This window comes from Rhincodon typus, chromosome 22 (assembly GCF_021869965.1).
Source record: "Rhincodon typus isolate 14 chromosome 22, sRhiTyp1.1, whole genome shotgun sequence".
NCBI lineage: Eukaryota > Metazoa > Chordata > Chondrichthyes > Orectolobiformes > Rhincodontidae > Rhincodon > Rhincodon typus.
In genome coordinates, this window is record NC_063353.1 from 47,328,275 (window position 1) to 47,354,746 (window position 26,472).

General features: G+C 42.7%; 1 protein-coding gene across 2 annotated transcripts in view; it reads right to left on the reverse strand.

Moving 5' to 3' along the window:
- Positions 1-1,039: 1,039 nt before the first annotated feature.
- Positions 1,040-26,472, reverse strand: part of fam107b (family with sequence similarity 107 member B) — a 111,097-nt gene continuing 85,664 nt past the window's right edge. For both annotated transcript variants that reach the window (XM_048610482.1, XM_048610483.1), the window contains exons 3-5: positions 18,777-18,960; positions 7,974-8,124; positions 1,040-6,334 (exon numbers count right to left, since the gene is read on the reverse strand). In XM_048610482.1, coding sequence (XP_048466439.1) covers positions 6,218-6,334; positions 7,974-8,124; positions 18,777-18,907 — 399 coding nt within the window. In that variant the 5' untranslated portion in view covers positions 18,908-18,960 and the 3' untranslated portion in view covers positions 1,040-6,217. The remainder of the gene's footprint in view (positions 6,335-7,973; positions 8,125-18,776; positions 18,961-26,472) is intronic.

Below are 26,472 nucleotides of genomic sequence, written 5' to 3' on the forward strand. Positions count from 1 at the left end.
TGGCAAGGCCAGAGTCTGTTGCCCATCCCTAATTGCTCTTGCAGCGAGTGGCTGCCTTGGTCATTTCAGAGTGCAGCTGAGGGTCTGGAGTCACATGTGGGCCAGGCTGGGTAAGGACGGAAGACTTCTTTCCTGAATTTTTGAGTACTGTCATCACCATTTTATTAATTAAGTTAAAATCCCATCAGCTGCCATGATAGAATTTGAACTTGTGTCTCCAGGTGTTCGACCACATTCAGTGACATTCCCACCGCACCATCATCTGCCTCAATGTGATAGTATCAGTGCCACTGGGTCAAAATTGGATGGCAGCACTGATGTATGGAGAGAGACTGGATTGGTTAGGACCACATTCACCGGAGTTTAAAAAGAATCTTTTGGAACCTATAAAACTCTAATAGGTGTAGACAGAGTAAACACAGGAGAATGTTCCCAATGATTGAGGAGCCCAGAACCAGGGGGTTGCCCATTGACAACTGAGATGAGGAGAAACGTCTTCACCCAGAGAGTGATGAGCCTGTGAAATTCTCTACCACAGAAAGCAGTTGAGGCCAAAACATTGAATGCTTTCAAGAAGTTAGATATGCTTCTTAGGGCTAATGGGATCAAAGGGTATGGGGAGAATGCGGGAACAGGGGACCGAGTTGGATGATCAGCCATGATCCTATTGAATGGCAGAGCAAGTTCAAAGGGCTGAATGGCCTACTCCTGCTCCTATGTTCCAGGAAACCTCTAACTGAGTAAAAGAGGGAATTACCTTATTTCCCTCTCCTAAAACAATAGTCTCCATGGCCTGATGTATCCAATACCTTGGGAGCAGCCACTTCAAATGTATGGTCAATATTCAACCAGGTACCTTATCCCACTAAGGTATGGGGATATCCATTAAACTGCTTTGATTGTAAAGATCTCTTTAAACTTGCATGATAACAAGTAGATTCTCTGCAGGTTGTAACATGGTGGTTTCTTTATGACGGAAATCAATGCTGTCTGAAATAAAAAAAGCAAACACCAGCTTGTTCTATGCGAAAGAAGCATCTTTTTTATTTCAAAAAAAAAATTCACTGCTCTCACTTCTTAATTTGCATGTAATACCTAAAACCGTCAGTGTAGATGCAACAAACACACAACAAATGTTAAAGTAAACTTACTGAAACCCTATGTTTTTACAGTTTTCGGATGAATAATCACAGTGATTGTTTTCATAAAACTATCACAAAGAAACATGGAAAGCATGATTTTTCCAATATTTATCCAGTCACTCTGGGTCCCTCATCCCACAGTGAAGAGGATTCTGTCGCATAGTCATTGTGTGTGCACTGATACGTACATCCCTTACAGCTGAATGATTACCCTCCAGCTCTTGGCAAACAACGTTGAATGATTTGAAAGTGTTGTCAAGTTTTCAACTTAAATCAAATTAACTCAGAATTTTGTTGATTCAATAAATTCCAAAGACCCTTTGAGCTGCAGGTAATTGATTAGCTGCATCTAACTCAAAGCTGTCTCGAATTCATTATGGATTCATACAGTTTTATTAATGTTGACCTTAAAGCACATTGTATATACAATGTCACTTAGCTCTTTCACATGTTCTGAGCGTCAGAATCCCGGTTTGCAAAAATATTCTTTTCAAAAGACTTTCTGAAATCGACTGATATGTGGTGACGGATGACATAAAGAACACTGATGTTATATAAAAGTAAAATACTGCAGCCATGTTCTGATGAGAGGTCATCAGCCTGAAATGTTAATGCTGTTTCCTTCTCTACAGATGCTGCCTGATCTGCTGAGTATTTCCTGCATTGCATTACTGGCATATCACAACTGTGCTAATACAAAACTTTGTCCAGCAATTGGATATGCATTGCCTTGGAATAATATTGTTGAATCGGTTTCAAGAGACACACTGGACAAGGTACGGAAAAATTTTAAAATCTTTTTCGTATGTCAATACATAAGGCATCCAGTAGCACTGCAACTATGAGACAAGTTGCTGCTTGAAATTAAAACTGAGCATTTTTATTATTTTTCAAAGCAAGAAATTTATCAAGTATACTGTAATTGGAAAATGGAAACCATCTATATACCCGTGGGTGGCCAGAAGATGTATTCTGTAATTTTTGTGTTTTCGTAAGACAGTCTGAGCTTGGAGAAATGCAGATTACATGATAGGGACTGAGAGTGACACATCTAATCTATGTTTCACATCTTCACAGCTTGGAAGAAGCAGTAATGAAATCTACAGACACCAATACCCAGAGATGTGTAATGACCCTTGTAATAAATTGATGTATCCTTCTTCCATCCAGGGCGAGAGATTGTTACATGACATCATTGACAACCTCAGTTGTGGACTATGCAGCAAAACACCTTTTCTCCCCCCAGTAATTATGCTTCCATAATTCATTTGAGTTTATTAATGAAATGACACATGGCCCTCTTAAGTCACAGAATCAAACTTAGATCACATTTCTCCATTTTTTGTAACTTCATGTTTGGCAGCTTTTTTACAAAATATAATTATGGGGAAGTCTGTGGTAGGATCGCTAGGAAAATGGTGTAAATAATACATTAATATCAACATTGCTTTACAAACAGATCAGTAGAAAGCTAGTTGAGGCAACAGTTTCACCAGTTTTTACATCCTCAAGAGATGAGAAGCTGTTTCAGAAGATGATGTAAACTTACCCCGATTTCAAAACAAGGAAAATTTGTGAGAGAAGAAAACCACAACGTGATAGTTATGAGAGTAAGGACAAAGTGGAAATTTCAGAGGAACCATCTTGATAGCAAAGAAGTAAGACCAAATGATATAAGAGCAGAATTAGGTCATTTGGCTTATCAAGTCTACACTGCCATTTGATCATGGATGATATGTTTCCCAACTCCATTCTCCCACCTTTCCCCCATTGATCCCCTGACTAATCAAGAACCTATCTATCTCTGCCTTAAAGACACTCAATGACTTGGCCTTCACAGCCCTCGACAGCAATAAGTTCCACAGAATCACCACTCTCTGGCTGAAGAAATTCCATCTCATCTCAGTTCTAAAGGGACATCCCTTTACTCGAAGGCTGTGCCCTCAGGTCCTAGTCTCTCCTACTGGTGGAAACATTGTCTCCATGTTCAGTCTATCCAGGCCTCTCAGTATTTTGTAAGTTTCAATCAGATGCCCCTCATCCTTCTAAATTCCATTGAGTACAGACCCAGAGTCCTTAAACACCCCTCATATGACAAGTCCTTCAACCCTGGGATCATTCTTGTCAACCTCCTCTGGACCCCCTCCAACACCAGCACATCCTTACTTAGGAACGGGGCCCAAAACCGCTCACAAATATTTTAAATGCCATCTGACCAGAGCCTTATGTAGCCTCAGCAGTAGATCTCTGATCTTGTATTCTAGTCCTCTTGAAACTTATGCTAAAATAGAACTACGAAAGTCAATCATGGTGGAAGGAGGAGGCAGGGAAAGAAAGAGAGGAACAGCTCATATTAGAGAAGGTTCCGGAACATTTTCACGTAAAAACGGATGTAGGATGGCTCTCCTGACTAGGCCACTTAAGGACCTCATCCCAATGCTTCACCCAGCAGTGGGGAGAGGGGAGGGCTATGCTCAATGGAGGGACAGCCATTAGCAAGGTGACTCCCACCTCACCCCTAAATAAAAAACCCTGTGGGTAAAAGGATATGGAAACCCTGAGAGCAGCCAGCAGACTGAAGTAGAGACACACCAGACTTGAAACTTTAACTATATTTCTCTCTCCACAGAAACTGCCAGACCCACTGAGTTTCTCCTGCACTTTAATTTGTTAGTTGCAGATATCCAGCAGATGTCCTGTTTGGGAATTAACTGGTTGCCAGCTGGGAATGAAGCAGGCACTGTGACCACCACTTTCCAGCTCAGCTTTAGAGAAGGTTTTTGTGCTCAGTACCATCATTCCTCCCTTACACAATCAGCTGAGCTAGGGGCTTTTCATGACTATATCAAAAGCACCAGCTCTCCCCTTATTGTGTGGCTGTGATGCAAGCTCCACAGTGGAACAAAAAGCCATCCAAGGCCAAATGAAAAGAAGTCCAGTTGTAACACTAATTTATAAATTGCATTTCACCAGATTGCCTCGTTGAGGTGAAGTCAAACAATGGAAATTGTGCGCTTTTCACACTATCATGATGATGCTGCTGCAGAGGAGAGGACAGACTTGGGAAAATCAAAATACTATTTTGGTCAATTAAACAAAAAAAAAATTTGCTTGTTTTACACCGCTAAAGAAAAAAAGTTACTTTACAAACCGGTTCATCGACCTCCCTGCACAATGTTCCTGGTGAGAATCACAAAATGGAGGGTGTTGAGTTGTCAGGGAGATGGGACATGAACAGCTATTTGAGAAGTGAGAAAGGGGCTGAATTTTCAATGGAGTGGGAGGAAGGGTTAGGGGGTGCGGTGGGCGGCAGATTCAGGGGGTGGAAGGAGTGGGACCATCATGCACCCAGAATGTGTCACAGACTCCCAATGGCAACCGAAACGGTTCCATTAATTGCTCGATGAGCTCGGTGTAGAAACATTACAAACAAGGAGTAGGCCATTCAGCCCACCAAGTCAGTGGCAGTGATGCAGGGTTACAGGGATGGATTAGGGGGGTGGGATGCACTTCAGAGGGTCAGTGTGGACTATAGTGATTCTATTTTATCTAAAGTCAGTCAACTAAATGACAAAGGCATTTGGACCACAATAAGTGATCTTTGATATTGACCATATCCAATTCAGAAATGGACACATATTATTTTCATTTTTGCTGGATTTTGAAAGAGAGAACTTTGCATTGATTTCTGTCACTCAAATTTTGCAATGATAATCTCCAAGCAGTTTCCACAAAATGACACATCACTCTTTCAGTCTTCACTGTTCAGGGCATTAGAGCAATTTCCCACTGCACTATAGTCCACTGTTGTAATGTAGGGGCATGCAAATAAACAAACAAGGTGGGATCAGAATTATAAAACTTGACTTAACCTTGCACTCTAGACTAACAAAATATCAAGCACTGTATTAACATTACAGATTACATAGAATTTGTTACACCACATTGCAAACTTAATATAAAAATTTCAAAATCTTATCAAAATTTGGAAAGCGTAGCTGTTGAACCAGGTTTCTAATCATCTATGCAGGGTTAACCAATAAAGAAATAAATCACACTAAACATATCCTTGTTGCATATTGTTCTGTTCCTAAACAGTGTCAACAACCTCTTCACCAGGGTCTCATTTTGAAAGGATGCTCAGGCTCTGATTTGAGGAGGACAGGTCCTAGTGCAGCCATGAGAGGTCCAGGGACGAGTGTGGCGTTATTTGTCACTAGTGTGTCTGGAAAAATTGATGCTACCCCACCCTGCCCAATCGTTGTGTAACCATTGCTTAGAAATTGCTAACATGGATTTTAACCAACCAGCGCTCCATGCATTAACATGACATTGTTCTCCCTCCTATTTGAATGCAGCAAGTGACCTCTTCATTTTAGTGGACACTGGAATGTCAATATCCTGCAGAGCAACAGCAAAAAGCAAAAAAGGATGGAAAACTTGACTTTGACACCATTGCAGATCTGGTGAAACTAAATGGGCAGCAGGTTTTACATTCTGCCTGATATTCTCTTCAGTCAGTCATCGACATCAACTGGTGGTCTCTGGGATGACTTTGATTCATTATTGTCTGTTTTTTGTCATTGACGAAATTGACCAATTTCACTGCCATCACCCGCATTAATCTCAACCGTCCCTGGATGCCTGAATCGAGTTGGCTGGTTCTAGAGGTTAGCAAGTGGGTCAAATAATTCATCCACAGTGAAGTCAGTGTCAATGGTTCATTCTTGAATGGTCGCAATAGTTTGGTTTTTTACAATGTCTGATCATTACCCCGAGGATGAAGAAAACACACAGTCTTTCAATGCTTTAGAATCCCATTCAGATCAAGCCAGCCCAATGAGAGACCCCACTGAGCATCACTCTGCTCTTCACCCTGAAAGCTATCCTGCACAAAATTAACCCTTTCAGTCTGCAGATGGGCAGTACGCCGTGACCAAGGGAGCGCTCAATAAAAAGCTCTTGTGCTGCTGGAGTTTGTTGCAAAGCCATAATAATCACGGTGCCGATTTTCCGTGGCTGCAGAAACAGAAACCACTCCACAAACTCCAGAGTTCCACATGCACTGTCCTTCTCTAAGAGACCTGCACGTCTCCGCCCTCGTGTTTGGTCCTCCTCAGGTTATCTTTCATCTTGACAAATTCAGGTGCATTCTCCCGTTTCTCCTCCGCATTCAGCCTTTCCTGCTCAATCTGAAATCACATTCAACAGTCAGTAACACGCGCTACAGTATGTGCTGCACACACAGCTTTCAGTCTTAACCTCCAGCAGAGGTCAATGTAAAGTCACCATAGTCGCAGGGGCCTGCTCTCTCAGTAAAGAAAGTGGTGGTTTAACCTGAGGGTCACCACGCCTCGGGCAAAGGGAGAGGTTGAGAAGATGGAATCTTCATGGAAACCTCAGCTGATGCAGGAATTGAATCCATGCTGTTGGCATAAATTGACATTGCAAACCAGCCGGCCAACCAACTGTGCTAACTCCCACAATTGCAATTCTGCTTCCAAAAGCCTCGATGACATTTTGTGTGTGATTGCACCTTTAACACAGTAAATCATCCCAACACAGGAGTGTGTTCAATCAAAGTTTTGACATAGAGGTACACAAGGAGATATTCAGGACCCAAATCTTGATCAGTGAGGTAGGTTTAAGAAGCATACTACGGGAGGAAAGGAGGGGGGAGGGGAGGGGAAGAGGTTTAGGGAGGGAATTGCAGAGCAGTGGGCCCAGGGCAGCTGATGTCATGGCCGCCAATGGCAAAACATAAAAATGGAAGATGTGGAAAGGGCCAGGATGAGAGGAGTGAAGAGACCTCGAATGGTATGGGGTATTCTTAATGGGGTTTCCCCTACACAACACAGACCACACCATTCCACAGAACCGAGAAGTATAGGAACCAAATATTACATTGTGCCGATATTTAATAGAAATGGTTGATTAATGGTGGAGATCAATCTTTTCATTCCCAATTCTCCTCAAAAGACTCATGATTCCTTTGGGATTCTATCTTTCTTTTCCAGCTGCTGATTTTCCTCATTGCCAGTTTTCATTCCTAATTTTCATATTGGCCGACTGAGCAAAAAGGCGGCATTATTTCACAAAGTAGCATTGTTCCATCTCACTCTCCAACCCCTCACCAGCTTGAGCAAAGATATTACTTCCATACAAATGTTACACACAAGAAGGACTTTATCTGGCATCAACAGCAAAATTTCACCCTACTCACAATTTGGATTTTATCAGCTCCACTCCTTCCTAATGAAGGTTTTACTACAGAATGCCTAATCCTCTGGCAATACTTTCGTTTTGAAAGTGATCTGCATTTGTTTTTAATTGAAGAAACATACAGCTGGCTTGGAGATATTCTTGGCAGGAAATGGATTATTCCTACAATGGACGTCATTTGCCATCGTAAAAAGACAAACGGTGCCTCTGGTAACAACAGGAGAAGCAAACAACTAAGCAATATTTTCCACTTTGCCTGGCATCTGGACTTGGATATAACTTTTCTTAACAAAAAAGTTTGAAGGAAATTCATTAATTCTGTCTTTGCATTCTCAACATATATCCAGCATGGAAGTTCTATCTTGAGCCACTGTGCAACTGTGTTGGAAACTCTAAATATATACAGAGATATAAAAAGAGCTATCATAGGTTGAATTTGTACACTTTGGCACCGATACAACATTAATTAATCAATTATGTGGAAATGCAGATAATTATAATAGGGATGCTTTCCATTACATAAAGAGTCACTTTAATCAACACGGACCTCATGATTAAGATGGGGGGTGGCTATTAAGCTGTTTCATTGTTACTTGAAGACTTACGCACCTGGTCTAGCCTCTGTTGGCGTTTCATTAACTCTTGCTCCAAGTCTGATTTCTTTAGAGCTTCTTCCTCTTTCTTCTGTTTAACGACTTGATCTCTCTTTCTCTGTTCCATCACTCGCTGCAGCTCTGGCTTGTTCTGAGGAGCGATGCCCCTGAAAGCACAAAACAAAATATGCGGCAAGTTACAGAGGTGGTGCAAGAAAATATATCTGATTTGATTTATTATTGTCACATGTACTGAGATACGGTGAAAAGTATTGTTACATAAGTACATCAGGGTAATAGAACAATACAGAATATAGTGTTACAGCTACAGAGAGGATGCAGAGAAAGATCAACTCTAATATATGAGAGGTCTGTTCATAAGTGTGATAACAAAGGGGGTGAAGCTCTTCTTGAGTCTGTTGGTATGTGTTTTCAAACTTTTGTATGTTCTGCCTGATGGAAGAGGGTAGAAGAGAGTATAACCAGGGTGGGAGGAGTCTTTCATTATGTTGGCCACAATATTAAGTCTAAATTGGAAGGCTGATACTTTGCAGATTAATCCTGGGAGTGACTGAGTATTCAAGATTCTGTAGGATAAAGGAGCTGCAGGGAGGACGTAAATGTAGAACTAGTTAGAGGTGTTTTCATGGAGAAAATACCAATAGCCCCTAACAGGATGGTAAAACTATTTATTCTTTTTATTGGGATGTAGGGCCAGCATTTAGTACCCGTCGTGAACTGCCTTGGAGAAGGTGTTGGTGAATCACCTTCTGATCCACTGCAGTCTATAGTGCAAGTACCCTGACAGTGCCCTTAGTAAGGAAAGCCTTGTGCAGGTACAAAGGCACAGACTGCAGCAAAGGTAAGAGACCAACCAGTGCAAAATGGTGACAAGATAAAATTAGAATTCCCATGAGCCCAACTTTGAACACACTTGAAGGGAATGTGTTCTAGAGAATTAACGTTTAATGTTGCAATTCTATCTCTCTGCCACTCTTTGGATATGGCTTAATGTCATTGATCAATCTCAAGGTTTTCTGATGATTAAGTGCTTGAACAAATGATTTGAACATACAGTAACAGCCTTAATGACATCTCGATAACTTCCCATTTTACAGCCTTCAAATATATTTGCAGCCTTCAGACAATAATTACACAACTAACTTTGACTTTTTGTGCCTCAAGTGCTCGGAGTGAAAAGTTTGACCATTTAAACTGGTATCACTCTAACCTACTATCTGACCAGAATCTAAATAAACTCTCCCACCAGAACGTTCATTCCTGTACTTTACAGGAATAGTTAACAAAACCCAAAACTCACTCTGTGGGTGCCTAGAAACCAGTCAAAAAACAGGAAGACAGAAGTGTTTAATTTTTAATTAGAAGTTCCTGCTTTTTTTTTCATAAAGTGGAGGATCAAATAATTAGAGCAAAACAATTACGATACATTTAACCTTTAAAATTTTAGGGTCATGCAGTTAAATATTTTCTAAAGTGTTTACTAATCAGATAATGTCACAAAATATGTGTTAACAGTTAGCAGGATCTTAAAGATAAGGTACAACCTGTTTTATTGAATTGTAAAACACCATGTTGCCTTATACCTATATGATTGTTTAAGAACATAACAACCAAGGGTAGATCATTCAGCCCATCGAGCCTGCGCCACCATTTAATACAATAATGGCTGATCTCATCTCGGTCTCACTTCCACTTTCCTGCCTGCTCTCCATGACCCTTTAACACATTATTCATTAAAAATCTGTCTATCTCCTCCTTAAATTTACTCTGTGTCCCAGCACCCACTGCACTCTGGGGGAGTGAATTCCAAATTCATGACCCTTTGACAGAAGTAATTTCTCCTCATCTCTATTTTAAACCTGCCCCTTGTCCTTAAACTATGCTCTCTTGTTCCAGATTGCCCCACATAAGGAAACATCCTCTCTACAATCAATTTCTTTTAGCATCTCATATTCCTCTAAAGAGGTCTCCTCTAATTCTTCTGAACTCCGGTGAATATAGGCCTAAACTGCTCAATAGCTCCTCACCTCAGTCTCCATAGGTCAGTGGCCTTGTAAACTGGGCTTGTGACATGGAGTCTCACTGGGGCCTTTAAGGAGTTTCATATCCTTGCTCCCTTCAGCAACAAAAGGACCAATTTATATTAGGGCGAGGTAATGGCCTAATGGTGTTATTGTTAGACTGTTAATCCAGAGATCCAGGCAATGTTCTGGGGGCCCAGGTTTGATCCTGCCACGGCAGCTGGTGGAATTTGAATTCAATGTGAATCTGGGACTAAGAATTAGTGATGACTGTGAAACTATTGTTGATGTCAGGAGAAGCCCATCTGGTTCACTAACGTCCTTTAGGAAGGAACTGCCATCCTTATTTGGTCTGGCCTACATATGACTCCAGACCCACAGAAATATGGTGGATACTTAACTGCTGCATTGGCGATTTGGGATGGGCAATTTATTAGGGACACTCACATCCTATGAATGAAGACAAGCTTTTAATTCCAGAGATGAATCCACTGAACCTTCTAGGCTAGAAAGGAGGCCTTTGATTGATAGGTCCAGAACAAAGTGAATTTATTGTTCCTTTTGAGGGACGCCCTGACTACCACCAAACCACCAATAATTAATCAAGACAGCTACTCTAAGTTGTTGTTGCTGGGAGACTGGTCAGTCATAGGCTGGTTTCTGGTATTGACACTATTAACCTCAGCTCACAGCATTGAAACAGACCCTTCGGTCCAACTCGTCCGTGCTGACCAGATATCCTAAATAAATCAAGTCCCATTTTCCAGCATTTGGCCCATATCCCTCTAAACCCTTCCTGTTCATGTCCCCATCCAGATGCCTTTTAAATGTTGTCATTGTACCAGCCTCCACCACTTCCTCTGGCAGCTTGTTCCATACACGCACCACCCTCTGTGTGAAAAAGTTGACACTTAGGCCCCTTTTATATCTTTCCTCTGTAGATGGTGTGTTCGCTGAGCTGGGAGGTTTGATAGCAGACATTTTGTCCCCTTACTAGGTGATATCCTCAGTGCTGTGGAGCCTCCTGCGAAGCACTGTTGTCCTGTGCCAGTTCGAATTTATATGGTCTGGTTTTTGCTGCTTCTGGTGGGTCCTGGTTCCGGCTGTGTGTTGTAATGGTTGGTATATTGGGTTTAATTCAACGTGTTTGTTAATGGAGTCTGCAGATGAATGCCAAGCCTCCAAGAATTCCCTGGCTGTCCTCTGTGTGGTTTTTCCTGTGATAGTAGTGTTGTCCCAGTTGAAAGTGTGGTTTCTCTCATCTGTGTGTAATGAGATCAAGGACATCTGGTTGTGTTGTTTAGTTGCTGGCTGGTGTTCGTGGATGTGGGTTGCTAGTTGTCTGCCTGTTTGTCCCATGTAGTGTTTGTACAGTCTCTGCACGGTATCCTGTAAACCACATTCATCCTGTCCATGGTATCTATTGGGTCTTTAACCCTGGTCAGTTGCTGTTTTAGTGTGGCTGCTGGTTTGTGCGCTGTCATGATTCCCAGCGGTCTGAGTAGTCTGGCCGTCAGTTCTGAAGTGTCAGAATGCAGAGACTGCACAAATTCGAACTGGCACAAGACAACAGTGCTTCACAGGAGGCTCCAGAGCACTGAGGATGTCATCTAGTAAGGGGACGAAACGTCTGCTATCAAACCTCCCAGCTCGGTGAATCAGCACAATCAGCACAAATCTTCACTCAAACCCTGAATATCTTTCCCCTCTCACCTTAAACCTACACCCTCTAGTTTTGGACTCCCCCACCCCGGGGAAAAGATCTTGACTCTTTACCCTATCCATGCCCCTCATGATTTTATAAACTTCTATAAGGTCAGCCCTCAGCCTCTGACACTCCAGGGAAAATAGCCCCAGCCTATTCAGCCTCTCCCTATAGCTCAAACCCACCAACCTTGGCAACATCTTCGTAAATCTTTTCTGAACCCTTTCGAGTTTCTCAACATCCTTCCTATAGGAGGGAGAACAGAACTGTATGCAATCCTCCAAAAGTGGCTGAAACAACGTCCTGGACAGGCACAACATGACCTCCTAACTCCTATACTCAATGTACAGTTGTCTGGAAATTTGAGCCTGGATGTATTTCTTTAGGGTTGCTGTTTGAAACCAACTTTCAGAACATTTGGTCCACAGTGAAGGGGTTGAGTAGTCTCAGCGGTGGCACGATTTCCATGTAAGTATTTAGTTCTGAAACCTAATTCCCACTAAATTGAGCTCTTCATTCCAACAACTACTCCGTGATTTCCGGCTGTAAGGCATCTATATGGAGCATTGGAAATGCCAAGTGCCAGCTTCCAGGCACTGAACTCCACTGAAATAACAACAAGGTTGAAGCAGTTTAAATCCACCTTCCTCTATAAAACACAAGGACATTTGATTCCTTAAGAGTTCAGCTTTCTGCCATTATGCCTATTATGTGCAGTTACAGTGAGAGAGTGCGAAGGACCAAGAAATTCATTCCCGTCAGTTTGTAACTTTTGGGTCTACCCAAGACGTACCCTTGGGTACAGTGAGGCAGGGCATCCCTTCCCCATTAAACATTGCTGTGTGGGTCAGTGATTTGAACTGGACGGTGAAATTTCCAATGCAACTTTGCATCTTTGCCTCTCCAATCTTTCCCTGGGCAGAAACAGAAACAATTCACAGCACAATGCACAGGCGTGATGGAGTTTCAATTCCAGGGATTTGTCTTCTGAGGAGAGATCAAACAGGTTAGACCAATACTCTCTGGAGTTTAGAAGAATGAGAGGAGACCTAATTGAGGTGTATAAAATGCTAAAGGATATTGACAAAGTAGACATAGACAGGATGTTTCCACAGGTGGAGCAATCTAGAAAGAGAGGTTATAGTTTAGAGATAAGGGACAGATTTTCCCGAGACTGTGCCTCCTGATCCTAGACAGTCCCCACTTTCTATATCCTTCCTGCACCTGCCCTGTCAAGCCCTGTAAGAATTCTTCATATTTGAAACATTTTGATGGCTGGTTTATTAGTTTTGTCTTCTGATTTAGCCGGCTTCTGACCATGAAGTCAGACCTGGTGTGTTTGAGTTTTCGGTTATGGATGCCCAGATCTGCAGATTGCAATCCCTTGTGGGCTGTGCATTGAAACTTGTCCCTGTGTCCTGTCTCTGTGCTCTTCTGAGGGTCACCAAGTCTTGGACTTGTTATCCCACAGAGTGAGCCAGCAGGCAGCCTGTCACTCCTATTGCTTCACTCTCATCCCCTCAAGAGATGAACTTTAAAGAAAACATCTGCTTCTGTTCTCTAAAATGATGGACAGGGTGCAAAAGGATCTGGTATGAGAAAAGTGGCCTCCAGTTCAACCAGGAGCTGTGCTATTTAATAAGTGGATTCATCTGGATTTAATACACCCTGTCCGTAACTCCACAGCTTTTTAAATCAGAACTTGAACAAAATCATTCATCTTTTAAAAACACAAAGTAGCTCAATGCCATGTCCTTTCAATTAGAGATTAAAAATTCCAAGTTGCACACATTGGAACTGTACAGATGTGATGATAGCTCTTTGTCATTGCTGCCTGGGCTGGGCACAGACAGGAAGATTCTTTAGGTAGGATAATATGTCCTTAATCCATGCCTTTGAGTAAAAGGAATGGGGTAAATCAGGTGAGATCAGGAATTGATGTGACCCTCTTCAGTGTTTTGCTCCATTTGTTCATGAGATGTGGGCATTACTGACTGGGCCAGGATTTTCTACCTGTCCCTATTCGTCCTTGAATTGAAAGGCTCACTTGGCTATTTTTGATTTGATTTGATATTTATTGTCTCATGTACCAAGATACAGTGAAAACTATTGTTTTGCATGCAATCCAGACAAATCATACCTTACATAATTACATCAGGGTAATAGAACAGAATGAGAATATAGTGTTACAGCTACAGGGAAGGTGCAGAGAAAGATCAACTCTAATATTTTTTTTTCCTTTATTCATTAATGGGATCAGGGTGTCCCTGGTCAGGCAGCATTTATTGCCGATCCCTAATTGCCCAGAGGGTGGTCAACCACATTGCCGTGGGTCTGGAATCACATCTAGGCCAGAGCAGGTAAGGATGGCAGTTTCCTTCCCTAAAGGACATTAGTGAACCAGATGGGTTCTTCTGACATTCGACAATGGATTCACAGTCATCTTTAGATTCTCAATACCAGATATTTTATTGAATTCAAATTCCACCATCTGCTGTGGCGGGATTCGAACGCTGGTCCACAGAACATTACCTGGGTCTCTGGATCAGCAGAGCAGCAATAATACCACTAGGCTATTGCCTCCCCTGTGAAAGGTCCATTTGTAAGTCTGATAACAGCGGGGAAGAAGCTGTTCTTAAATCTATTGGAACGTGTTTTCAAACGTTTGTATCTTCAGCCCAATGGTCTAAGAGAATATACCTGGGATGGGAGGGGCCTTAGATTATTTCAGAGGGCAGTTAAGTGTCCACAACATTACAGTGGGCCTGGAGTCACATGTAGCTCAGACCAGGGTAAGGATGGCAGATATCCTTCCCTAAAGGATGTTAGTGAACCAGTGGGGGTTTTTAAATGATAACCAGTAATAGTTTCACTATAGCGAGCTTCATATTCACCTGCTCTGGTGTGATTTGAATCCATGTCTCCAGACGTTTAAATTGAATTACTAATCCAGTTTCATTACCACTACACCAACATCTCCACCAAATGTTGCTTAATACCCATCCTTTTGAAAACTAGAACCATCTTGACATTGCATCTTTTTCCATACTAGTGAACTTGTTTTACTGGCAATGGGCTGGGAGCAGGAGCTCTGACTCTTCCTGAGCCGTCTTCTATTGCATACTTGGCCAACAAAGGGCTCATGCCCATTCCCAGGAGTGGATTTTCTGTATCAGGAGGGTGGGAGGTCCACTAGCAGACTCCTAGCAGGTTTGGAGTGGAGCAGGGAGTAATGCCCACTTGGTCGGTTCGCCGTGAGCCATGAAGGTGGTATGTCCGCCCTTTTGGTAATGGAGTACCAGTGTAACACAAGGTTCCTATCCCCAGGCTCACTGACCAAGGCCAGTTTGACACTGGCACACTCACTGCTCATTGGGCATAAACGACTTTGTGGCACCTTTCCCTGCATCCTCAGAAATGACTATCGCTGTAACGGCGACACCAGTGAGGTGCCAGCTCTCACAATGGGCTGTCACCTCTTGGGGGGAAGAGATGGGGGTGGCGAGGGAATTAGCTGTCAAGTTCAATGGAACAGTGGACCTATTGACTGTCAGTCACTGGGGAGATGCTGCGGGGTTAAAGTGAGGTTTAATTAAACAGACCTAACTTGATCAGCTCAACATGTGTGGCAGTACTGGTGGAGAGAGAAAGACAGCTAGAATGATAGAGTGAGTGAGAGCGATAGAGTGAGTGAGCGAGAGAAAGAGAGTGAGTGAATGAGAGAAACAGAGTGAGAGACTGCAAGTGAGAGACTGAGAGAGAGAGTTTGTGTGTGTGTGTGCGCGCGCACGCGCGCATGTGCATGAGAGAGAGAGAGAGCGAGTGAGCGAGAATGAGAGAGCGAGAGAGAATGGAGAGCAAGAGAGAATGGAGAGAGAGAGAGAGACAGAGACACTGAGACAGAGAGAGAGAGACAGAGACAGACAGTTAACATTTTGAATCCAATATAATTTTTCCTCAGGAAGAAATATTGAACACAAACATCTCGAATGTTTACTTGCTACTTTTCAGACCAAGCCTGAATGTAGTCCAGACCTTGCTCACTTGGACACAGAAGTCATGAACAGACCTGAACATTGTCACCTTTGACCTTTGGGAAAGTCATCGATAAAACAGCTAAAAGATAGCTGGGCACAGGACCCTGCTGTGTTGAACTCCATCAACAATGCTTCAGGGATGAAGCAGAGATTGGGTGATGTTGAAGAGATACAGGATCAGCAATGCCAGGAGAGAACCCATCAGTCACACAAACGCAATAGGTAAACCAATAGGGTTAGGGTTAAGACAACCCTGAAGCCTAACCCTGATCTTAACCCGGACCCTAACCTTGACCCTGACCCTGACCCTAACCCTAACATTGACCCTAACCTTAACCCTAATCTTAACCTTAACCCTGACCCTATGGCAGGTATATGAGCATCCATGCTGTGATCTCTCAGCCTAACTGCTGGAAGGTTGAGTTGGAATTGGCTCTCTGACATGCGGCTGTCTCATTGTGTACAAGATGTTAATAAAAACCCGGGTAAGAAGGACTCAGCAGTTTGGTCTGACATTAAGAAGAGAGCTTGTGCACTAACTGAAACACGCTGTGACACAGTTGGCACAGTCATATGCTCAGTAAAGCTTGCACAGTGCCGCAGTGTTGGCACCCATACATTGGCACATTAACAACCAATATCATACAAAACCAACAGGCAGCTGGTATATCAAACCTGCCCCTATCCACAGTCACAACACCCACCCCTCTGCCCTTCTCCTGCCCACCCAACCCTCTCTGTTCTTGTGGAATCGTTGGGAGAACGAAGACAGATATGAAATGGGAAAAATTGATGGTACATTCCAGCCTGATCTTCTCAGGGAATTGAAGCTATTCCAACTATTAGATAACAGTTGGCTTCGATCGAGACAGACAGATTCACAGGAAAAAGACAGAGAGAACAAAATCAGAAATTGCTGGAACAATTCCGCAGGTCTGGCAGCATGTGTGAAGAGAAAGCAGAGTTAACATTTAGAACTGCTCTCAGAAAGGGTCACGGGACCCGAAACATTAACTCTGATTTCTCTCCACAGATGCTGCCAGAGCTGCTGAGCTTTTCCAGCAATTTCTTATTTCCAACGTCTGCAGTTCTTTGTTTTTTTGTTTACTGAAAAAGAGAGAGGGAGTTTGCCCTTCCTGAGAAGGGTGCAAAGATTTTTAATAAAGCAGTAACCCAGGGGAAGGTTCAGGCTGCAGCTGGAAACATAGACACAGCTAATCATCCCCTGCCCACAGTTCCCACAGGAAAAGAGGGAGACAGCAGAAGGCACTGAAACAAGTTGGTACCTGCAGCTGGAAGCAGACAGGTGACTCCTGGCACCTGGGTAGAACCATCTGACTTTACCACACAATGAGATCAGTAGCAGCAACTGAATCACAAACAAACAGTCTCCACACTCACCTTCCCAAATACATCAATGTAGTGTAGCAGAACTGAACCAAGATAGAACCACTACACAGAGTGGAAAGAGACTATTGGACCCATGGAGTCCACACCAAACCTTCAAACAGTGTCCCGCACAGATCCAACACCCCCCATCCTACTACTGCATTTCCCATGGCTAATCCACCTAGCCTACACATCCCTGTGACACCACAACGCAATTTAGCATGAGCCACCTAACCATCTTTGGACTGTGGGAGGAAAGCGGAACACCCGAAGGAAGCTCACACAGACATAGGGAGAATGTGCAAACTCCACACATACAGTCGCCCAAGGGTGGAATTGAACTCAGGTCCCTGATGCTGTGAGGCAGCAGTGCTAACCACTGAGCCACCAGGGACCCCTCTGAGGTAGCATGATAGTTTGTGCAGAACAGAATTTCTCTGCTTCTTACCCTTTTTCACAGCATACAGTATTAGAGGATGATGGAACACATGTCCTGATGCCAAGGGTGGTTAAATAATTCATCGGAAGTTGGCTGGTTTTGAGAAAACCTTGCAAAGTTAAAGTGGAAACTTCCACATACTTTCACAGGAAGAAAACTGCAATTTACCAACAGTGAGAACTCAGATTTTTTTTCCCAATTCCAGGATCTCATTTTGGCCAAGACTGGCTAGATCACCACAGTCCAGGAATGAAACGTGGATCCATGCCGGTCTTTCTGGGTCATTCCAAGCTGAGCAGTGTATTTAGAAACATAGAAATGTACAAGATGTAAATGTACAAGGTAAAAAATACCTGTCGCTTTCTGAGGGTGTATTTAAAAGCAGTTCGCAATCCAGTTCCTTTCTCTTTACATCCACACAGCATAAAAATCCTCATCCAACCCTGTGACTTAAGAAAATTGCATTCATAACATAATCCCACGCTATTTCACAGGAGTTTTATGAAAACATGGAAACATAGATGTAGGAGCAGTAGGACTACTAGTAGTGTCAGGAGTAGGCCATTCAGCCCTTTGAGCCTACTCTCCCATTGAATATGATCATGGCTGTTCTTCAATGGTGTCCACTGTTTGCACATTCCCCCCCATACCCTTTGACTCCTTTAGCTCTCAGAAGTAAATCTACCTCTTTCTTGAAACCATTCAATGTTTTGACCTTAACTGCTTTCTGTGGCAGAGAATTCCACAGGCTCCCCACTCTCTGGGTGAAGACATTTCTTATCATCTTCTCACCTCGATATACTTATTGAACCATCAGACAGAATCATCTGCAGCGAATAACCACTATCCAAATCTGAGCACATCTATCTGAAACCTCCTCCAGGTTAGGAAGAAGCCTATCACATGGCTAAAGTACTCATGGATTAAAGTATGGTTCACTTTCTGGCCATAACAGTTAATAGTGGAAGAGAACATAAAGACAGACACCACAAGTGTTTGTCATTACGTAGCCCCAGGTGCCTCAGTCACAGTGATGTACCTGAACAAAATTTGATACTGAGCTACATAACGTGATATTAGGATGGGGAATTAAGGCTTAATCAAAGCATCAAGTTTTCAGGAGCATTGTAAAGGAGGATAAAGATTGTGAAGCTTTAATGAGGAATTTCAAGTTGTGGTGTAATTCAGATTCAAATTATTCATCTACCTTTTCTGGTTTATTATCAGTTCCCGGTGGAGTTCCTGGTGATTTTTTGATGTTTTCACAGGATTAACCAATTTCTTTGGTTTAATGAGTTCTGCACTGTCTTCATCATCCATATAATCTGGTTCAGCCATTGCACTCCTTTTAAAATCCTGCACTTTGGGTTCCAACTTCAGTTTGTCACTTTCTGTAAAAGAGAAGATCCAAATACAAATTGATTTAAAATGTGAATAATTCACAGCCAGTTTTATTACATTCAGACGGACCACAGCAAATGGGAACTGTTTCTTGTAGTTGATGGGTATGTTAAAGTCCTCTGCTTCTACTTTAGAACAATTGTTAACCAGCTTTATTTGAAACAATGTGCCACTCTAGGAAGTGAATCCTCGAATTGTTTGAAATGATTCCCTTTGAGCCGTGAGAGAATGAGAAGGCTGGAAGATAAACTAGCCCAAAGTGCTATCCAGCTCCATTCAGAACCCCTCTAAATAAACAAGTAAGTGGGGGAGGTGATGGCCTATTGGTATTACTACTGCACCCAGGTAATGTTCTGGGGACCTGGGTTCGAATCCCCTCATGGTAGATGGTGGAATTGGAATTCAATAAAAATCTGGAATTAAGAGTCTAATGATGATCATGAATCTGTTGCTGATTGTGGGGAAAAAAAACCCATTTGGTTCACTAATGTCTTTCAGGGATGGAAACTGCCATCCTGACCTGGCCTGGTCTACAATGTGACTCCAGACCCACAGCAATGTGGTTGACTCCTAACTGCCCTCTGGGCAATTAGGGATGGGCAATAAATGCTGGTCTAGTTAGCAGTGCCCTCATTCCATGAATGAATTAGGAAACAAAATGGATAAAGCAATTGAAATTTGCACTGACTGGCTCAGGCTGTTTCACCTTGTAATGAGGAGGCTCAGGAGAAAATGCAGACCTCATCCATGTTGAAAAACACAGTTACACAGTCACCTTTTGGCCAGCTTATAATTCCAGGTTTTATTCAGTTCAAATTTCACCATCAGATTCAAACTTATTTCTTAAGAATATTAGACTGGGTACTCTGGATTAATAATCCAGAGACATTGCTACTACCACTGCCACCTCCCCACTGTAACTGGATTGAGCGAAGTTCAAATTAGTCCACCTTTGGATCTAGAGAGGAATTAACAATCATGTTGGGGCAGGCAGAAATGTGGAGTTAAAGTCACTATCAGATGAACTGCAATTGTACTCAGATGTGGCTGTGTATCTTATACATACTTTGGGATTAAAAAGACTGTGGTTGATGAGGTTGACTCTCAATTGTCTTCTGAAATGACCAAACAAGTCAGTCAATTCAAGGGTGATTATCATAGAATCCCTACAGTGTTGAAACAGGCCATTCAGCCCAACAAGTCCACACCACCCCTCCAAAGGGCATCCCACCCAGACCCATTCCCCTACCGCACCTAACCTAAACATCCCTGGGCGCTATGGGCAAGCTAGCATGGCCAATCCACCTAACCTGCACATCTTTGGACTGTGGGAGAAAACCAGAGCACCCGGAGGAAACCCACGCAGACACAGGGAGAATGCGCAAACTCCACACAGACAGGTGCCCAAGGGTGGAATTGAACCCGGGTCCCTGGTGCTGTGAGGAAGAAGTGCTGACCACTGAGCCACCAAGCCACCCCAGAGGCTTAGGATAGCCTCATCAGCAATGCCCACATCCCAAAGAATAAAATATGGAGCCATCAAGGACTCACGAGAAAGCTTAGCATGTGTGAAACAAACCGCTTGGTAACAGTTAGAAAACATTAAGAAACCACCTTCAATATTTTCATGAATGTACTGAAGTTTCAGCAGGAGATGACCAAAGATTATTATTTAATAATTCTACTAAAAAGGAGCAGACATACTGGCCGTGATGGCATTTTCCACTTCTAAAAATTTATGTATGCAAAGAATGTGTGAAAAGATGTGGAAATATGATAAACTCATTCACTGAATTTTTTTGGATCACCTTGGTGCAAGAATGTGTCTTCTAGATGCCAACAGGAAAATTGGATAGTCTGTTTGATTCTTGACAAGTTTTTAAAAATATTTTTGCTATTTTGCCATACATCAAACGCAGATGAGAATAGAATTTTCCAGACAACTTGGAAAACTTGAAGAATTTATTGGTTATTGCTTAATCAAACAGTGAACTGTGCCGACTACAGATTCTTTTCTTTTTGTCCATAAACTTTGATAATCTCAGAAACCTAACAGTTGTAACAACACAGAAGGAGGCCATTCAGCCCAGTGGATTCATGCTGGTTCTTGGTCAGCTCGGGATTAAGACTCTTGCTTTTCCTGTATGTTAATGATCTAGATCTTGGTGTGCAGGGGACAATTTTAAAAATTTGCAGATGACATAAAACTTCGAAGGACTGTAAACTCTGAGTATGACAGTGGAGAACTTGAAAAAGGAGAATGAAGAGGGCAGATATAGCTTAATACAGAGAAATGTGTGGTGTTGTACTTAGGTACAAAGAACATATACAGAATTATATAGAATCCCTACGGTGTGGAAACAGGTCCTTCAGCCCAACAAGTCCACACCAACCCTCAGTGGATCCCACCCAGACCCAGCCCCGTATAACACCCCCCTCTACATATCCCTGAACACTATGGCCAATCCACCTAGCCTACACATCTTTGGACTGTGGGAGGAAACCCACACAGACACAGGGAGAACGTGCAAACTCCACACAGTCACCCGAGGGTGGAATTGAACCCAGGTTCCTGGTGCCGTGAGGCAGCAGCGCTAACCATTGAGTTACCATGCTGCCCATAGAGACAGTTTGAATAATGGGTGTGTGGGAGCAGACAGACCTGGGTGTACATGTACACAGGTAATTAGAGGTGGTAGAACAGGTAGAAACAGCTGTTAATAAAGTATACAATACACCTGACTTCATAAGTAGCAGCATACAGTACAAGAGAAGGGAGATTACAACGAATATATTACATAAGATGCTGGTTAGACCTCTGCTGGAGTATTGTGCAGAGTCCTGGACACCATACTAATAGAAAGGTTGTGAATGTACTGGAGACAGGCTAGGACAGGTTTATGAGAATGGATCAGAAACCATTGTGAGGAAAGATTGGGTCTGTTCGTCTTGGAGAGGAGGAGGCTGAGAGGATACTTGATAGAGGTCTTCAAAGTCACGAGGGGTCTGGGCAAAGTGGATAGGGAGCACTGTTATCACTTGTGAATGGATTGAGAACCAGAGGACACAGTTTTAAAGTATTTTGCAAAAGAAGCAAATGCGAGCTAAGGGAAAAAGAAACAGAAATGAGTTCGATTACTGTGAAAAGACAGAAGATTGACATTAGATTAAAATGCTTACAGGGTCAGTGCAGATACAATGGGTCAAATGCGAATAATTCTGCAAAGCAATCCACACAGTCCTATTTCACTGTTCTAACCCTGTTATCCTGTAAACTGGTTTCTGTTAGGCATCCTTTCAATTTTTGTTTGAAACCAATGATCATCTCCGCCTCTAGAACCTTCATCTCCCTTTTTGTCTTCTCTTTTCAAGACAGGAAAAACACCGGTAATGCCCCTCACTGCCTCAGTTTGAGTGTTCGGTATTAATTTGGTAGATCTCAGCTGCTGACCCCTCTCCAATAATGTGACCAAACGGGTTTCCAGTTTATTGTATCGATTTTTACTTAATACCCCAGGATGTACCCCAGGGCGACACAACGTTCAAATTGAAATTGAAAATGTATTAAAATCTGGCAGCTGCAGCTACTCCACTTGAACAGTTTGTGAGCATGGAAGCACTTACCAAGAGAGGTTTATAAATCCAGACTAGTTAGAGTTGGCAACAGATAAACTGAAAAGAAATTCTGGACTCTGGTTGCCACACAGCCTCTCTCATTTCCCTTATTCTACTTAACTAAAACCACACACATTTAACAAATTTAGTTACTATTAAAAACAGCCAGAAGAGTAACTGGATCCTTTCTGTTCCCACATTGAAAGGAATACTTTGAAACAATTAATATGTTTGAATCATTTACTCTTTTCCTCTCCATACTCTTATCATTTCTCCCCTCTGCAAAATGTTTACTGTCACAGAACTGGCTGCACATTTCCAGCTATCTTTTATTTTTGGGTGAGACATTAGAATGTGGCTCTGCCTGACCTCTGAGACAGTCATTAGAGATCCCAAGGCACTATTTTGAAGCCGAACAGGGAGTCTGCCACAGTCCCCTGGCCAATACTTGTCTCGCAGTCAATGTCACAAACAAAGAGGTTATCTGGTTGTCATATAACTGCTTGTGGGAGCTTGCTGTGCACAATTTGGCGATCACATTTACTACTTTGCAATAGCAAGAACACTTCAGAAAACGTGCATCACTGGAACGTGAAGCATTTTGGAACATCCATGTTGTAAAAGGTGCAACATAAATACAGATTTTCCTCCCTTTCCTGTCGGGCATCACTCAAAGTCATTAGGAAATTAAAATTGAGAAGAGAAAGGTCTGGGGCTTGTTCATCCAAAAGAGTAACACAACTTGTGGAATACATCATCAGGAAAGTTAGTCAAGCTTGACTGGGTTCGAGTGAGAAGTAAATGTGTTTCTACAGAGACAGCAATGTGCGCATATAGGTCAGTTGGGCGTTATCTAAACGCAGGATGGGGTCATTGGGCCTGATAATGTAGCTGCACACCTTTCTGTCACTGTAAAACAAACGACAGCTGAGGTAACCTGGTACCTACTTCCTCTTAAAGTTTCCAGAAGATCCGTCTTTTCTTTAATGTTTATATCACAGAACTATTTTTTAAAAAAACCAACACGATTGGGAAAAGTATCGCCATAACTGTGCATGCCAATCTTATTCAGTTGATTGTTTGAAAGTCGAGTTCATAACTTTATTTTGTGAATATTTGACAGGTTTAAGGAGGGAATAGCGAGGATCATGACTCAGGAAGCTGAAGGCATGGCTGTGAGTCGGCGGGGGGGTTAGAATTCAACCACAGAGAGATCTTGAAGCTCAGATTTAAATTCATTTAAAATTCGTCATATGAGAATTCATTTAACTTAACACAAAAAGTGAAGCATCAAAGGAAAGTACATTTGAAATGCCCGTGTTATAAGCAGTACTATGTTTCTGAACCCCACCAACACTCAGTGTATAGTTCCATACAGGTTAGACTTCAGTAGTGATGGGCAACTGTAGAGTTGTAGCAAAATACCAAATTCTTCAGGGAAATCCCAATGAGCTGGAGGACATAAATTGTAAAAGACATCCACAGAAATGCGCAGAGTTTTTGGATGGCCCACACAGTTATTTTCAGAATCATTGCTCTGCCCTTGACATGAGGTAGACAGGATAGTGAAGAAGGCGTTTGGTATCCTTGCCTTTATTAGGCAGTATATTGAATATAGGAGTTGGGAGGTCATGTCGCAGCTGTACAGGACATTGGTTCAGCCACGTTTGGATTATTGCATGCAATTTTGTTCTCCCTCCTACAGGAAACATGCTGTGAAACTAGAAGGGGTTCAAAAAAAGATTTATGAGGATGTTGCCAGTGATGGAGGGTTTGAGCTGTAGGGAGAGGCAGAATAGGCTGGGGCGATTTTCCCTGGAGTGTCTGAGCATGAGGGATGACCTTATGCAGGTTTATAAAATCATGAGGGGCATGGATAGGGTAAATAAGCAAGATCTTTACCCCAGGGTGGGGAAATCCAAAACTAGAGGGTGTAAGTTTAAAGGTGAGAGGGGAAAGATATGAAAGGGATCTAAGGGGCAACTTTTTCACACAGAGGGTGGTGCATGTATGGAGTGAGCTGCCAGAGGAAGTGGTGGAGGCTGGTACAATTACAACATTTAAAAGGCATCTGGATGGGGACAGGAATAGGAAGGGTTTAGAGGGATATGGGCCAAACGCTGGCAAATGGGACTAGATTTATTTAGGATATCTGGGTCAGCATGTAAATCTCAATGAATCTATGACAAAGACAAAAGGCAATCAGTAGAAAAGTTAGAGGTTACTGCACATCTCATAAAAATTATTGATTTAATTATTGTACCGGATGTTGTAGCAATTAATCCAAAATATATATTTATAAAATATAAACAAAAATTGCTGGGAGCGGCACAGTGGCTCAGTGGTTAGCATTTTTGCCTCACAGTGACAGGAACCCAGATTCGATTCCACCCTCGGGCGACTGTCTGTGTGGAGTTTGCACGTTCTCCCGGTGTCTGTGTGGGTTTCCTCCAGGTGCTCTGGTTTCCTCCCACAGCCCAAAGATGCGCAGGTTAGGTGGATTGGCCACGCTAAATTGCCCGTAGTGTCTGGGGTGTGTAAATTAGGTGGATTAGCTATGGGAAATGTAGGGTTACAGGAATAGGGTAGGGGATAGGTCTGGATAGAGGGACAGCATAGACTTATTGGGCCGAATGGCCTGTTTCCACACTGTAGTGATTCTATGATTCTATGGACTGTTCTGAAGGGTCACTGTAGTCAAAACGTTGACTCTTGCTTTCTCTCTCCACAGTTGCTGCCAGACCTGTTGAGTTTTTCTCGGAATTTCTGTTTTTGTACATTTCAGATCACCAGCTTCTGCAGTTCTTTGTTTTATTTCTAAAGAATAGCTTGCTTCAGGCCTAGACAGGTGAGTTGAAGTCTGATTTTTGTCTCGAGGAAAACGGTTTCCTATTTTTCCACATCCCTCTCTCTTTTGGAAAATGGGCAGCATAGTGGCTCAGTGATTAGCACTACTGCCTTACTGCACCAGCTCCCAAGTTCGATCCCAGCCTTGGTTGACTCTCTGTGTGGAGATTGCAGGTTTTCCCAGTATCTGTGTGGATTTTCACCAAGTGCTGCAGTTTTCTCCCACAGTCTAAACATGTGCAGGTTAGGTGGACTAGCTGTGCTACCTGGGAATTGGTTCCAGCAAGTCTGGAAAAAACCTTATGCTTAGACAGATGGCAGATGTTGAATGATATCTGGGAGCTTGTAGAGGAGATGGTCAGTCAGGTAGAGGGCAGAGTTTGGATTGAGGTTTGGACTATATTTTCAGGAAGAAGAAATCTAGTTGTTGATGCTACAGCATGAAGATTTGACAGCTCCCTGTCGAACCTCCCATGAGCAGCTCTTGTAAGCTCAGAGAATAGAAAACTAAGTTATAAGTATTACTGCCTTTATCTGAGTGAACTGTAAAGTGACCCTGTTTGACACCTTTAGAAAATCAAGCAAGAAACTATTATCTCTGCTTGTGGAACAACACACTAAAACCACTCAAGTAATCTGGGCAATTTTCTTTTACTTTCTTTGAGTTATTGATTAACTGTGTCTGTCCATCTGTCTGTCTATCTATCTGTCTTTTGTGTGACTGCAGGTGAAAACAAAGGCTGTTGGATTTAATAAGACAACAAGGTGCAGGGCTGGATGAACACAGCAGGCCAAGCAGCATCATAGGAGCAGAGCGGCTGACGTTTCGGGCCTAGACCCTTCATCAGAAAAGGGGGAGGGGAAGGGGGTTTTGAAATAAATAGGGAGAGAGTGGGAGGCGGATAGAAGATGGATAGAGTAGGTGGAGAGGAAACAAACAGGTCGAAGAGGCGGGGATGGAGCCAGTAAAGGTGAGTGTAGGTAGGGAGTTAGGAAGGGGATAGGTCAGTCCAGGGAGGACGGACAGGTCAAGGGGGCGG